At 35.0% G+C, this 16,277-nt stretch overlaps 1 protein-coding gene across 3 annotated transcripts in view; it reads left to right on the top strand.

Moving 5' to 3' along the window:
* Nucleotides 1-16,277, top strand: part of SLC4A10 (solute carrier family 4 member 10) — a 317,528-nt gene that overhangs the window by 285,732 nt on the left and 15,519 nt on the right. For all 3 annotated transcript variants that reach the window (XM_060016683.1, XM_060016684.1, XM_060016685.1), the window contains 4 exons: nt 4,974-5,227; nt 6,615-6,683; nt 11,894-12,067; nt 12,848-12,970. In XM_060016683.1, the coding sequence (XP_059872666.1) occupies nt 4,974-5,227; nt 6,615-6,683; nt 11,894-12,067; nt 12,848-12,970 (620 nt within the window). The remainder of the gene's footprint in view (nt 1-4,973; nt 5,228-6,614; nt 6,684-11,893; nt 12,068-12,847; nt 12,971-16,277) is intronic.

Below are 16,277 nucleotides of genomic sequence, written 5' to 3'. Positions count from 1 at the left end.
TAAAGTTAAATGTAGAACTAAAGCATTTAATATTTTTGTCACTGAGACAAACTTGAGACTATATTATTAAACTATATTACATTATTTGTACATTACTTTTTATTGTACAAATGACTATGTAATCAAAAGATTCATATTTTACCCCTTAATAGCCTGGATTTAGTAAACAGCAAATCTGGCTTAATCATAAATTTGCTACATTGCCGCAAGCAGAAGAGTTAGACTTTTCTTGGCCACTGTGAGTCTGAACACCCCATTCTCCTCCTTGGATATGGATATTTGCAAAGTAAGTTCCTTCCAGTGAAGACATATTTTATCTACACCGAACACTTTTTTTTTTTTTTGGCCTTTAACCCTTGTCTTCTCTAAGCTTCGCTACAGTGTGGTCTGCTGCTACTGATTTTCCTGTTAATAACAGCAAAAAATCACTTTCTCAGAATGTTCTTTACTCAGAGTAATGGTTTGTTCCATAGCCGCTCTCCCGCCTGTTGCTTCCCTGAAGTGTTTGCACAGTCTCTGGCTTTAACTTGAACCACATTGTCACAAAAAGACACATGTTTCTTGAATATATCCCCAGACCACAAGTTAACCACATTTTCAGCTTTTACTTATTTTTTTTTTCTCCCTTGAAAACCCATTTTTGCCTTGGTTGGAGCATTCCCTGAGATAGTTTAATGAATGATGATCTCTAGCTTCTGTATCAAGCACCTGGTAGAGGCCACATCATGTATCTAAGTCTACATCACATATCCGAGTCACCTAGAAATTCATCATTTCATTCTTTATCTCTCTCAAACTTATATTTTAGATCTTTTCACTTTTTCTTCACTTCCATTACCAAATCCAGTAGTTGGTTTTCTTTTAGAGGATTTTTTCCTGCCAGTAAAAATCTCTTTATCGTTTTGTGAGTGTTACTGTATACGTAATAAAGCTGTGTTGAGATGAGGAGTCTAGCCCCAACTCACAGGCTAAGTGACTAACTCCTCCCTCAGAACGAAGAATTTCAAGATTAGCAAAACTCTAACTCACTGCACCTCATGATCCTTTGGGTCATTCAAACGTATCAGAAGTTGCAAATGTAAACACTTGAGAATGCAGATTTCATCTATATTGTATATAGACGTCAATTCATACTCTCTCTAGCATTTCTCATTTGTTTCTTTCTTCCCTAGAGAAGTGGAATAAGCATTGGTTAACTGAATCCCTTTGAAAAGCATTAAAAATATCCACTTTTTTTTAAAAAAAGTACATTCTCTAAAAGTGGATAGTTAGATATTATCTTTCAGAAAAGAAAGTTTCTGTTAAGATACAACCGTGGGCTTTTCTACATGTTTCTGTAGACAGTTCAGCCTTCTTTTGACATCATTTTTAATAAACAGCAATACAATTCCAGATCACTTGAGTAAATGGATGCATTTGCAACATTCATTTGGCACTACATTCTCTTGATGATTATGGCATTTGATATGTTCTTTTTTGCCCTCTTTGTCAGCCTGGTTCTTCATGTCAATCTATAGTCTTTTATGTGGTTAACTTGACAGATGCAGGAAGTTGCTGCCAAGCTTTGAGACGAATTTTTTCAGCAGTGGCATCTGGGTATCAGATGGTCCTCTTGGCTGGCCTCTTGTCTTGCTGCATGTTGGTTTTAGTGGGGTCTGGTGCAGCATCACCTGTTGCTATGCTCCCTTTTCCTCCCATATGTCCATTTCCCGTGATTCATGGATGAATGTGAGAATAGAAGCTCTGGTTCTGTCTTTATTTCAGAAAAAAAATCTACAGAAATATGTTAGAAGGTGCACAGTTCTCTCTCTGACAAAGGGATACTCCCCTTTGGCTGGCATGCCTATCAGCTAATAATATGGTTACAAAGACCATGTTTTTAAAGACATTTTAAATGAAAGGCAAGAAGAAGGATAATGACTAATTAGTGGAAGTGCCAGAACTGCTTTATTTCCTTTGATTCACATTAAATTAAGATGCTCCCATTGTTGTATAACATAATCGGGGGAAATTGTATTTTTGTTTTTATTATCTACTTGGACTTTACAAAGCTTGCTTTCTAAGTTTAAAAAGGAAATTATTCCCTCGGAAAGCATTATTTTGTCTGCTTCCTGCAATCTAGAATCCCACTGTTTACATTTGTATCATATTTTTAAAACACTAAGACAAGAGCTGTAGGAAATCACTCTCATGAAGGCCTTCCTCATGTTATTAAGCCATAGGGAGCATGGACCCTGGGAGAGTCCAGGGTGTGCTGAACGCACAAGCCTGACTCTCAAGGCCCCGTGTCCTTTGCCCTCCTCTAATGTGTACCTCTCAGCTACTAGCACCTCTTCCATTCTCTCTTAGCAGTACCACAACTTTGCAAAACTGCCCAGGGGGCACCATTCACATTGTATTGCCTCAGCGATGGAGGCTTAAGGGTCAGGTCCTTCGCTGTTCTATATTCTTCACACTCCAGAGGTCCCAGGACAAGACACTCCTCTAACTGGTTAAGATGTGGTCCTTTAATGGGACTAAAATTTGAGTTCTACGCAACTACATTTTCCAAAATGTTCTGCAAAAGGGCCAGGGGACCAGAGTATGGCCCTAGTGAAGCTGGTTACACCTTTTTGGTCATGCTGACACCAGGGTGTTTCTCTTCCCACCCTCCATCTCTTAATAATGAAAACCTCTCCTGAGTTACTAGCAAAAAAAGGTTTCTAGAGTCATATTCACAAGGGAAATTGAGGTTAGGCATTTGGGTGAACTGGAGCATTGCCCCAGCTCAGCTGACCCAAGGAGGGGTGCCACGGAATTGGTGACAATGCAGGAGGAAAAGGTCCTTATGTGGCATCTCTCATTTTCTCCTCGCTGTCATCTCCTACACTTTTATAATTTGTCAGGGATAAGCAGAAAGGGAAGGAAGTACAACCGATTTTAAGGGTGTTTTTCTTAATAAAACAACAAAATAAAATAGCAGAAAGAAAACACTGCCATGACAAATACATGTCAGATACTCGGTATGTTTCACCCTCCAGGCTCTAATAGCTTTCAGATTAGCTGGAAACTGCTTGCAGCTTGGTAAAACTGCCTGTAAGAAAAGCCAAAATTATTCCTCTAGAATAATTGGTAAATTTTGCTCGTGTTCATAATACTAATTTTAGCAGCTATATTTATTTTAAAATTATACCTGTTTGATTCTAAAAACTGTTTCAATAATGCATATTTCCTTTTAAAAAAGTCAATCTGTAACTTTATGATTGCTTATTGTACGTCAATGATTGCACTAAAAACTGAGATATACTGAGAAATTGTATGACAAGTTTACCTGCCCTTAAGAAACATTTATATATTTTTATTGAGGATCCTTGAAACAAGTGAGTACAAAAGAAAAATGTATTGTTCAACTGCTAGAATATAATAGCCCCTAACATTTACTGGGTACTTACTAAAATATCAGACATTGTTCTAAATGATGTGCAAAATCATTTGCAAATTATTTAATTCTCACAACAACCCAGCAAGATGTCTCCTGTTATCATCACCATTTTTCAGACAGGGAAACAGAGGCACAAGAAGTTAAATGATTTGCCCAAGATCATTGGTTGAGCCAGCATTTGATTCCAGGCCACCTGTCTCCAGAACTTATACCCTTAAGCATTTTATTACAGCACCTCTCATGAAGTAGTCATTAAGAGTTGGAACTTAAAGTACCATTTGCTGCCTCTGAGACTTTACACTGTCAATTTCCTACGGGGGATGGAGGAAGAGGGTAACTCGGTTCTTCTCCATTCTTCAGTTTGTCTCCTCAGAGAACTCTTAGCTAATCACCCTCCGCTAGGGAGCAGTCTCCAGGTCCCCACACCTCCACATGTCCCTTGCACCCATTTTTCCTCATTTACATTTCCCGCCTGGTTCAAGAAATCCTCTGGAGGCCAGTGATAGCACAGGAGGATCATAGAGGAGATAGAAAACACAAAAACTATCACTTTAAGGAGAGGCCAAATTTTTCCAGTGCTGAAACTGAAACAGATGAGAACAAGATGCAGTAGTGATATATATATATATATATATATATATATATATATATTTTTTTTTTTTTTTTTTTTTTTTTTTTTTTTGCGGTACGCGGGCTTCTCACTGTTGTGGCCTCTCCCGTTGCAGAGCACAGGCTCCGGACGCGCAGGCTCAGCAGCCATGGCTCACGGGCCCAGCCGCTCCGCAGCATGTGGGATCTTCCCGGACCAGGGCACGAACCCGTGTCCCCTGCATTGGCAGGTGGACTCTCAACCACTGCACCACCAGGGAAGCCCAGTAGTAATATATTAAGATAAAAATGAGTATATATGGAAGTTTAGGTTCTATGATATTATTTTTCCCAGTAGAAGTCAGCCATTGAGACAAAACAGGGCAATTGGAAACTGAGGGTTTAAGAAGAGTTTTTCTTCAGGAGATATTAGCAGAAAGGCTTCTTGGGTATTGTCAGGAAGTGGTTTCTAGTCACAACCAAGCCATTCTTAGCTCTGCTGTGGACACAGCCCATACTTTGTTTTCTCAGCCTGATGCCTGGTATATAATTGATGCTCAATATTCTTCATATGAATTAATGATGAAAGACTAGACATATGAATTGCAAATTAACCTGCCCATTTAAGGAACCAAAGTGAAGTGACTGTATTTGATAATGACTACCTATTCAATAGAAGTAGAATGGAAACTAATGTACCATTAAGCCAGAATTACATTAAACCTATTAAAATATGTAGAAGCCACTATAATCATGACTACAGTAGGAACACCTGCAACTTTTCTTTAAGTGGATTATATATTTTGAGACTGTTATCTTTTTAATTTATTTTGCATTTTAGAATCAGTTATACAAGATTCAAGATAGTATCTCTTTTCTATTCTTTACTATTCTATGGTGGTGGTGTCATTGGTCTCTATGCCAAATTCAGGTAGTATGAGAATCCTCTTTTCTTTCTCTTAACAGAAAGGTTGTGGGTACCATCTGGATCTATTAATGGTGGCTGTCATGCTTGGTGTGTGCTCCATCATGGGCCTGCCGTGGTTTGTGGCTGCCACTGTCCTCTCCATCACTCATGTCAACAGCCTAAAACTGGAATCAGAATGTTCAGCTCCAGGAGAACAACCCAAATTTCTTGGCATTCGGGAGCAAAGGGTTACTGGGCTTATGATTTTTATTCTTATGGGTTCATCAGTCTTTATGACCAGTATTCTGAAGGTAATGAAATCTGCCTTTATGAATTTGAGAGAAGGAAGAATATATTTATTATTGTTTAAGAAATTTCATTTGAATCTAAGCCATCATATTGTACGGCATGTGATGAAAGTGATGAATTTTTACCATGTTTATATAGCTTCTTAACAAGGGAAATTATGTGCTATATTTTAGAATCCTTAAATACATAAAAAAATTAAATCTGGCAGAGTAAAATTTGTGGAAATTATTATTGTAATTTTGAAATGAAAATCAGGTTATGGGAAAGAGTCACTCATCTCTGACTGACTTGTGACCTGAGTTTACTGTAGGCCTACACAAAATAAAGTTTCTATTTTCTTGTCAGTGGACAGATATATTTGCAATTAATATTACTTAATATAAGGTGGAGGTACAGAGATAAGCAATGCCATGGTCACGGCCACATATGCAGTTTTGTATTTTAAATGTTTCATAAAACTACTACATGAACATCATTATTATACATACTTATTTTTTGTGTTTCAAGTAGTTGAATCCTGAACTTTCTGAATGTATTTGGGTTTATTAAACCCCATCATAATTTTACTAACAGCTATTTTTCTGTGTATAAAATTCATCTCAATTTATGAAATAAAGTATGTCTCACTTCTATCCTTAAAAAAATAAAATAAAATAAAATAAAATAGTTGAATCCATTTTAAAGCGCATTAAAGAGTAATTGTTTTGTCCTATAATTTTGACAGGTACTTCAAAGGTGTGTTCATTGTATTTTAAATTATAACTCATTTTAGTTGTCCATACTTCGAAAATTCTAATTGAATTATTTAATAATTTATACAAGTTTACCTTTATTTAATAATTTACACAATTTGCAAGAACTAATTTCTATGTTATATAAGTAATTATAGAGAAAAAAATGATGCTGAGGTATTCCAATAAAAAGAGAAAAATTGAACAATCCACATGTTTACAAGTATCTGGTAAAGTGTAGGAACAATGTCTAGATGTTAGCTCCATCCTTCACCTTTAATCTAAATATCTTACCATTGTGAAACAAAATTCAAATTTCCCTAAAGCAGCATAATAATAATAGTTAATATTTATTGTTTATTACGTATCATATGTGTTTTTATTGGTTTTGACCTATTAAATACTTATAACAGACCTATTATTATCCCTTTTTAGATATTGGGAAACTAAGGCACAGAGAGCTTAGGTAACTTACCTAAGGTAATGCAGCTAAAAAGTGCTTAGAGCTGGGATTTTAACCCATGTCTTCTGGCTCTGCCCTATACTGCTTCTAAAATATTTATTTATTTTTCTGTGTTTTTCTTTGGAAGTGCAGAATATATTGACCACATTATATTTGAAAATAACTTGTGCCTTTTTTCTAATTGTTCTTTTACAGTTTATTCCTATGCCAGTGCTATATGGAGTGTTCCTTTATATGGGTGCTTCATCGCTAAAAGGGATTCAGGTAAATTACAGTAATACAAGCACATCTGTGATGACTTATCTTAAGGTCTGTTGATGCTGAGTCATGTGGTAGCTAAAAAAATGCCATTATCTGAGGAGCAGCTTTCAGACTACAATTAAATTTCTTCAAACTGGTTCATAATCTGAGGATACTTTTGTTTACTATGAGTATATTAAAACTGTAAAAGGTTTAGACTTTATAATCCTTTTAGAAAAAGATAGCAGTACATTTAAAAATATATCCAAATACTTTAGATCTTTGATACTGTGATCATGTATGTGGACACCTATCTATGAAAATAGAAAAAAAATTTTGCACAAAGATGTTCCTTGTAACACATATTATCAAAATATTGGAAACAACCCAATTATTCAACAGCAGTAAAATAATTAAGCTATCTAAGGAACATTAGTTTAAAATTGATAAATATGATGACTATAAAAATAACACAGTAAAGATGCTTATGACAAAGTGAAATGCAAAGTGAAAAAGTGGAAAAATGAGTTGTAGCTATGATAGGTTTATAAAACTGTGAGTGTGGGTGGATTAAGAAGGAAGGTAGAGAAATAAAGACAATTTATTAAGGTAATGAGCTCCTGGGTGATATTTTTTCCTTTTATGTTTGTTTTCCTGTTGTTATTACAATTGTCTTTATAGAATTATTTTGTAAATTAATAAGGAAAACCTTATTAATTGTTTAAGTATTGGTTAAATAAATATAGTTTTTGTATTAATTTCCCATTGCTACATTACAAATTGCTATAAAACTTAGTGGCTTAAAACAGTAAACATTTATTATCTCACGGTTTCTGTGGGTCATGAATTTGGGAACTTACTAGCTGGGTGATTCTGGCTCAAGATGTCTCACGTGGTTGCTATCAAGATGTGGACAAGAGCTGCAGTCATTTGAAGGCTTGAATAGGACTAGAAGGTGTATGTCCAAGATGGCTTATCATATATAGCTGAGAGCAAGAGACATTAGTTCCTCTCTGGCTATTGGTAGGAGGCCTCTCCATCAGACACTTAAATGTCCTCACACTAGAGAAGCTAACTTCCATCCCAGTGAACAATACAAGAGAGAGAATGAGGGCAAAGTCACTGTGCCTATTGACAATCTCCAAAGTTACGCACGGTCACTTCCACTTTTTTTCTATTTGTTAGAAGCAAGTCATTGTGTCCAGTTCGCACGCACAGGGAGGGAAATTAGAGTCCATCTCTTGAAGAGAATAATACCAAAGAATCTGTGGACACATTTCAAAAGTACCACAAGATTATTCTAAATTTTTACGGAGGCTGTTGACAAATTATTCCTGCTTATGTTACTGTAGTGGGTTGAATAGTGCCTCTTTCCACCATTCATATCCACCTGGAATCTCACAATGTGACCTTATTTGGAAATAGAGTCTTTGCAGATGTAATTAGTTATGGATTTCAAAATGAGCTCACCCTGGATTTAGGGTGAACCCTAAATCCAATGACTGGGGTCCTTATAAGAAGAGGAGAGGAGAGGACACAGAGAGACATAGGGAAGAAAGCCACATAAAGGTGGAGGCAGAGATTGGAATTTTGCCACTACAAGCCAAGGTACATCAGGAACCAACAGAAGCTGGAAGAGGCAAGGAAATTTTCTTCCCTACTGCCTTCAGAGGGAGCATGGCCCACCAACACTCTGATTTTGGAATTCTGGCCTCCACACTGTGAGAAAATAAATTTCTATTGTTTAAGCCACCAAGTTGTAATTTGTCACAGCAGCACTAGGGAACTAACACAGGTTTCGACTTAAATTTGCCTTTGAATCATCTTGTTTTATAACAACATTATTGTTCCAAAACACTTAAATTTTCTTGAAAAAGAGACTACTTTTGAGGATTATTTATTGTAACGTATAGTTTGTTTTTGTTGGCTAAAAGTCAATATAAAGTACCACGTTTTCTTTGACAAGCCAGACTCACTGCCATTCAGAGACCTACAGAGGAACAGTCATCTGAATAAGTGCTATGAATTTGTCAAATTAACACTTTTTAAGTGGAGCACAGGGTGCTGGATGGTGAACTGCGGTTCAACAACAGACCACAAGAGAAACTGAAATAGAGAAGTTTATCACTCACAGGTCTACACAGGAAGTACCTGGCCTTGAGGGGCCGCATGGGGAGGTCCAGACAAAGTGAAGACAGAGAGAGGGAGACAGGACTTGGGACACATGCTTTTATTAGGGTCAGTGGGTGGAGTGCTTTGGGGTTGCTGGGCTAAGGCCGAATTGGACTCTTCAAATCGAAAGAGCAGGGTTTTGGTAAGCTTTGTGGGAGTCTTATCTAAGGGGTGTATAAGGAGAAGGCAGTGGGGGGCAGGGGTGGTTGCTGATCACAAGGGCCGTTGGAGAAGCTACGTCAGGAACTTATATCTATTTGTGACTCTACAGGCAGCTAAGACGTACACTTGCATGAGGGGTTAGGGTAGTTTAAGGTCACCTCAGGCTGCTTGATCAAACAAAATGGATGATAAGGCAGCAACACTATGGAATAACTTAGCTAAACTCTCAACACTGAGGGACAGGCAGCACAGGAACTCTTTTCCTGAATAAACAACTAACCAGCTTCTGCCTTTGGGAGAAGGAAAACCACTTTAGCCTTAGGATACTACTGAATGTCAGAACCGAGGCAAAACTTTAATATGAAGTTACTGTAAGATCACTGAACACCCAAAGTACATAGCATGACTCTGTTCAGCCTGCCACTGGGTAAAATTAACTTGGGAGAAGGAGATGGTTGAGAAGTGTTATGCATTTAATTTTACTCAAACTACATTTAATTTGCTCAGCTGTAACTTCATGTATGAAAAATATATTTTAAAAGAATTGGTTTGGTAAGGCAGATAGGGAAGAGTATTGAAAAGGTTTTGTTTATTTGTTTTGCTGGGTTTTTTTAGGTGTTTTTTGCCTTTGGCAGAGGTTCCATGAGTACTAATTTCAACCGTAAGTGAAAAGTATTTATTCTTAGTCCTCGGGCTCACATCAATACAGCAGCAGAAGTTTAAGAAACAAAGTAAAATCATTTTAATAGGCTGCAACAGGTTTTTCCCCCTAATTCCACTCACATGATTTTATACCCGTGAGGTTTGGAACTAAACAAGAATGTCAAATTTTGGAATTATTTGGGGTGTGAATCTTTCAAATGAAAATTGAGGAAAACATTATCAAAGGCCCATGAGAAAAGTACAATGAGTTCTAAGTAGCACCAATGAAACAGCAAATAGGGTTTCACACTGAGAAACAGAGTTAGTGAAAATTTAAGTGAGCCCCAAACTCAGGGAGTTGAAATTCCTATTTGGTATTTTGTGGTTCACTGGATGGGGAAACGGGATACTGATATTAGGACAAGATCAAAGGCAAATGCAAAACTCAGAATACGTTTAGCATGATTATCATTACTTGAGTAATAATAATTAAAAATGTGCCGAATATCAACCGTTCAGGAAGCATGTCAATTTGTTACCCTGTTTGTTGGAGGGCTCTATGTGTTACCTGTTCAGTAATATTAAGAAACTTATCTAGGCTTCTCACTGTGCAACATGGCAGAAAAAACAGATTCGTGTTCTCATGAATGCTGTTTCTGTACTCTGATATATAACCACATTTATATTCACTCCAGCACTTCAGGAATCCAAAGTAAAGCAAATGTGCCATTTAAGCAATAACAAGTGAAGCACTCACACACTGAAGTACATTTATGCAATAACATAACTTCACAAATGGAGAAATGGTGGCTGGGAAAAATTAGTTCTATAGAAATTGAAACATTCGGTTATAACCCCAAGGATTTTACTTTATTTCTTCCCTATTGCCACCTCCACCGCGCAGAGTTTTATTTATTTAATGACATGTAATTTTAAGACATATTTAGGTGGTAGAAATAAAAAGACCCAGTGAAATATTTGTGAACAATATAGAGATGGATAAACCAGAAACAAATTCAGCACTTAGTACTCTGCATAGAAGGTTTTCAACAAATTTTTTGGAATGTATAAATGAATATGAATGAATAAATGAACAGTGGATGGGCTAAACTATGTATGATTCTGGTTTAGAAGCCTGAGGGAAGGTCATGCTGCACACAGAAGGAAAGATGGGTTTATGTTGAATTTGGGATATTAGGAGGCTTTGGTAAAACATGATTTTTTTTTTAACATCTTTATTGGACAAACATGATGTTTTGCCACTAACACTTACTTGACTTCATGGGCATTTGTTCCTTGGCATATTAGAGTAATTTTGGAATATTTGATGAGAATTGCTTACAATTTTCTTATATAAAGTAGCTAAGGACTAAATCTGATATTACTCTTAAAATGCATAGGAGATATTCCTGTAGAAATGGTATGATATAGAACTGACTGATTGAAACTGTCATTTTCTGAATCATCGCTTCTTGTTGGAAATATTGAAAACTGCAAAATTTGGCCTGAGAAAAATTAAACAAAATGATCCACATAAAATAAAGCTAACATGCGGTACAGTTTGTTGATAAGTAAAATGTGATTGAAGATCAAATTTGATCAAGAAATTAAACGGAGTTAAAATTTGCTCTGAAAAATACTTTATTAACAATAATTCATCTAGGTTAAATCTTTATGGCCAAGATGTTTGTATTTTTAGAAACAGCACCAAAACCTTGTTGGGGATCAAAGTGGCAAGGCCAAAACAGCAGAGTCAAACTAAGGAGGTCAGGACATCCTACTCAGCAGCTGGTTGTGGGTTGAGAGCTCAAGACAGACAGAGCTGAAGTAGAGTTGAGGTCTGAAAGTCTTTAGCAAGTACGTGAAAATTGAAACAATGGGAACGGATGAGCTATTCAGGAAAGAAGAGTCCAGGAAACCCTAGTGCTTAAGGGGCAGGTAAAAGAAGAAATTGTGATGTGATGATGAAGAGGATGATGATAATGTTTTCTTTCAAGGCTATACCCTCTGAGGGAGCAACATTTAGCATTGGCTTTAATGTTATTAAACTCTTTTAAATTATAACATGTGTCCATATTCAAGAAAATGTGGGATATTATAAAACTGAAACTGTATTATTTCAGAGTGTACGCTTAACAATAGTATTGTCCTGATGTCAACTTAAGTGTGATCTACCATATATTGGACCATATTATACATTTACTTATCCTACTTCTATTGCTGTCTGTAAAAAGCAATTTAGTCTGTTTATCTTCTAGTTCTTCGATAGAATAAAGCTCTTCTGGATGCCTGCAAAACATCAACCAGATTTTATATATCTAAGGCATGTACCACTTCGAAAAGTCCATCTCTTCACAGTTATTCAGATGAGTTGCCTTGGCCTTTTGTGGATAATAAAAGTTTCAAGAGCTGCTATTGTCTTTCCCATGATGGTATGAAACTTCTAACTCAACTCTTTTTCTCCTCCTCTGATTTTCTGCTCTCTTTGAAAATCCATGAACAAACTGGATCAATAGAATAATTTTGAACAATTTTTGGAAATCTTGGTATAAACTTTAGCCACTAAAACTAGTAACTAAGATTGGGTTTCAGATTATATATGAATTTCAGTGATTCATACTAGCTTCATCTCTATCATTCTGAATATTAGCAGTAGTTTGAATTAATTGAAGTTGGGTGGAAGACGTAAACTTTCAAAATTTAACTTTACAGATATACTAGCAAATTTGAAAATGTAAGGGGATTTTTGAAATTAAATTTTTTTAACATCTTTATTGGAGTATATAAAATCAAATTTTATTAACTATTTTAAACCAGTTTCAAATACTTCAAAAATAAAATGAACTTGAATTACTATAAGTAATTTAAAATATCATCAGCATAGGTAATAATGATTTAATGTTCATTTAAAATAATGTAAACTATTAACTATGTGTATTTAAGGAAACAGTCAAATATATAGTTTTTTTCATTGCTTCTTTAAATGACTTGTATAATGGGTAAAATGATAGCCATTATTCTGGAGATGTGGTAAGAAAAGGAAGTGAAGGAAGCAAAAGTACACTCAATATCTTTTATACGCACATATCTTCAGATTTCACTTTAATGTCAGCCCTAATTGAAGTTGACTTGTTTGTACCAAAAAACAAACAAATCTAAACCTTCCATTTATATTTTTTCCCTGTTTTAAACTGCTTTATTATTTACTTCAGGTGTTAGCTCTGGTATTTGTAAGAAAGTTGATGGACTTGCTGTTTACCAAACGGGAACTCAGCTGGTTGGATGATTTAATGCCTGAGAGTAAGAAAAAGAAACTAGAAGATGCTGAAAAAGAAGTAAGTCAGAGCAAAATCAGTATCTTATAAAGAAAAGAAAAAGGAACACTTGCACAGTAATAGCTCTTTGCAAAGCTAAATTTTTGTGTTTAGCTTTAGATAGTGACTACTAACAAACACAGGTGGACTATTTTGGAAGATTGATGTTTAAAATCATCAAGCTGGAACTTGAACAGAGAGAGGACAAATCTTACATGAGTAAACCAAACCCTAATGAAATATGCAAATACTTTGTCCTTCACTATCCTTATAACTGCAAAGTTTATTTTTCTGATTCCTCCCTTCAGGATTTCAGAAACTTATTGATGCTTAAATTTTTCCAAATTATAGTCATGCAATGATTGCTTTTTGGTTGAATATGTGAGAAGAAAAAAAAAAGACATTATTACTGTTGGTATTTTCCTAGGGAGCAAAGTTTTAATAAAAAGATTCTAATTCTAATTAAAAGATTAAATTAGTTATTCTTGAAATAGATGAAATACTTAAGAGGAAAACACGTTGATCTGATTTGCTTTCAAAGTGCTTTGAGTAAATGTTGTTAGAGAAACTTTGGGTATTTAATTACTTTCACAGACTGCTGATTTATCCTATTCTGTTTCATATGTTAAAACAATTGGTTTTAAGTTTTATGACTTATTTAAATTAGTGTATAAGCCTGGGTCTATTTTGAAGGCTAGTAATCATAATATTTTTAAAGTATGTAAAAACTAAAAAGAGTAAAAATGAAAAAAATGACAAGTTCATCATTTAGCAGAATGATCGGGTCCATAGATTGTAAAATATAAGAATAAAATTTTCATGTAACTGGAAATAAATATGAAAGAAAATACTTGGTGAGACTTACGCATTATTCTTTCCATTTTTTCTTCTCCTATACGGCAGTCAGTAAATGTATTCAGTTTCCTACCTGTGGTGTATTTTCTCAAACCATAGGTATATTCCTCTTTCCTTTGGGGAATTTGTTTGCAAACATTTCAATGCTCTTAGGTTTTACTTAGCCATTAGATGAGTCCAGATTAGGCCACAGAGTCTAATGGATTACAGATAAGTCTACATAATATGTGACTGTCTGGCATTTCTTCACTTTTCCATGTTGTCCTATTACCGACAACGGATTCCACATTTAAAGATTGATCGTAATGGTGTATCTTAATTCTATATGACTATTTCAATTTTCCCAAATGTTGTAGAAGTCATACTTAGTATCATACTTCTAGCAATACTTATATAATGTTAAAAATGTCATTATAAAATTATCATGTTTCTTTATTTTTGTAAGTTTGATATATTCTTAAGTATGAGAATTTTTTAAAAATAGTGCTTTAACTATTTTTCCAAGTTGATATATTCTCATTTAAGTATGAGAGTTTTTTTTTAATAGTGCTTTAACTAAGATATTTGGATAATTTCTGTTTGTTTTTAGGGCTTTAGGAAAGGTATGCTCTCATCCTCAGGTACTGTTCAAGAAGAATATGACAGAATTTGGTGTAAGATAAATGTAAATAAATAGACACAAGAATATAGAAACACTAAAGCCTTAAAGTATCCATGCTTGACATAATTAAAATTTATTCAGGTTGAAAACAATTTCTAAGAAGGTTTAAATTCCAAGGAAGACAACTTTGAATACAAAACTCATTGACCACAAGCTTCCGCATAGTCTTTCTGATAATGAGAATGTTAAGTATTCTGTTGCAGTAACTTACAAATGTAATTTTGCTTTATTTTCCTGCTTTGACTTCCTGTCAAATATCTCGACTAATTCTGTAGGAATAAGCTAGCAACACCCCCAGGCATACAATCATTCCTTTTACAGCATTCTCCTTAGGCCATATCCATACCGTGGAACATTCTTGCCCTTCTAAAACTTTGTAAAAAGAAAAATAATATGTATATATAATATATTATGCTTAATATTCTTCCCTTTTTTCATTCAAAGAAAATTTCAGATTCTTCCTTTATATGTCTGTGAAATAGGAGAGAACAAATTTGACAGTAATCATAAATGTATTAGAATCTGCCGTTTCCATTGCCCAGAACCATTCACATAGCTACATATGTATGGTACTTATATGTATGTGTGCCATATGTCCATTTTGGAATTTATTAACTTCAGATAGGCAGAGATGCTATGTAATGAGCTTCTAACCTTTTTATATTATGAACCCATTGTACGCCAATGGGGTGTTGACTGTTTTCTGATTGTTATAAAGATTTTAGAAGTAATTAAATATTACCAAAATTCCTAGAACTCAAGTTTTCTAAAAGGATTCAAAAAGAGATTAAAGATTTATTGAGGCAAAGTTACAGCTGTATCCTTCGGTTCGGCGTATGAGAAAAAGTAAGGGAAAATGCCTTGTAATACATTAATCAGGCAGGTTTACAGACCATTAAATTCTCAAATAGATTAATATGATGATACTTTAATGTGATCCTCAGTACATGGAAAGAAACAAGTAAACAAATAATACAGTCAAGAAATAATCCATAATTGAACATTAAAATATAGTCTGACCAGTGCAAAGAAAGAAAATTTTCCGTCTGAGAAGTGTAGAGAGAAAAGTTAAATTAAAGATATTAACTTTCTAACTTGGAATTAGTATTAAAAGAATATGATCAGTATAGAGAGTTGGAAGATTTAAGAAGGATTACACTAAAACTTGGATTCTGGTTGAATTTCTACTTGGTCACCCAGATCTCGGTATTCCATTTGCTTGAGGCTATGGTCTCCACCGAAGGATGTGATCTTCTTACTTGGCATCTTATACCAAGGCTCAGTCTTCCAAGAGATTGTATATTAACATGGTAAATGAACAAGTTCTTCAAAAAGTGTTGCATTTCTGCAATTACTCAAATTAATTGCATAACTTTGATTGTGATCTGGAAAGATGGTAAAGAGCAGAAATGTCTCAGCTCCCTGAGACTTGAATTTAAAATAGTCTCACCTCTTGTCCTTTTGATGATAGTTACAAGCTTGTACCTTTATCATCCAAGGTTTTACTATCAGTAGCCCACTTCTGGTCTTATGGCACTGAGAAAACATTAGTTTGACCTTAAAATTCAATAATGAGTTAAGCAGAATAAATAGCTACACAGGCCAGTCCAAGGTCGCAGAGCTTCTGTTCCAAATTTTCATGTACTTCATGCATATGCATATGCATATGCTTCAGTTTTTAGAAAGAAAGGATTATAATCAGGATAGAAATGAATATTGGAACCCTGACATTTTGCACATTGCTCTGTGTAAAGGGAAGACTGCAGAATCAAATTCTGGATGTCCAAATGTGCTCAGAGTACCAACACGCTT

The sequence above is a fragment of the Delphinus delphis genome, chromosome 7 (assembly GCF_949987515.2).
Source record: "Delphinus delphis chromosome 7, mDelDel1.2, whole genome shotgun sequence".
NCBI classification, from domain to species: Eukaryota; Metazoa; Chordata; class Mammalia; order Artiodactyla; family Delphinidae; genus Delphinus; species Delphinus delphis.
This window is presented reverse-complemented; position numbering and strand designations above follow the sequence as displayed.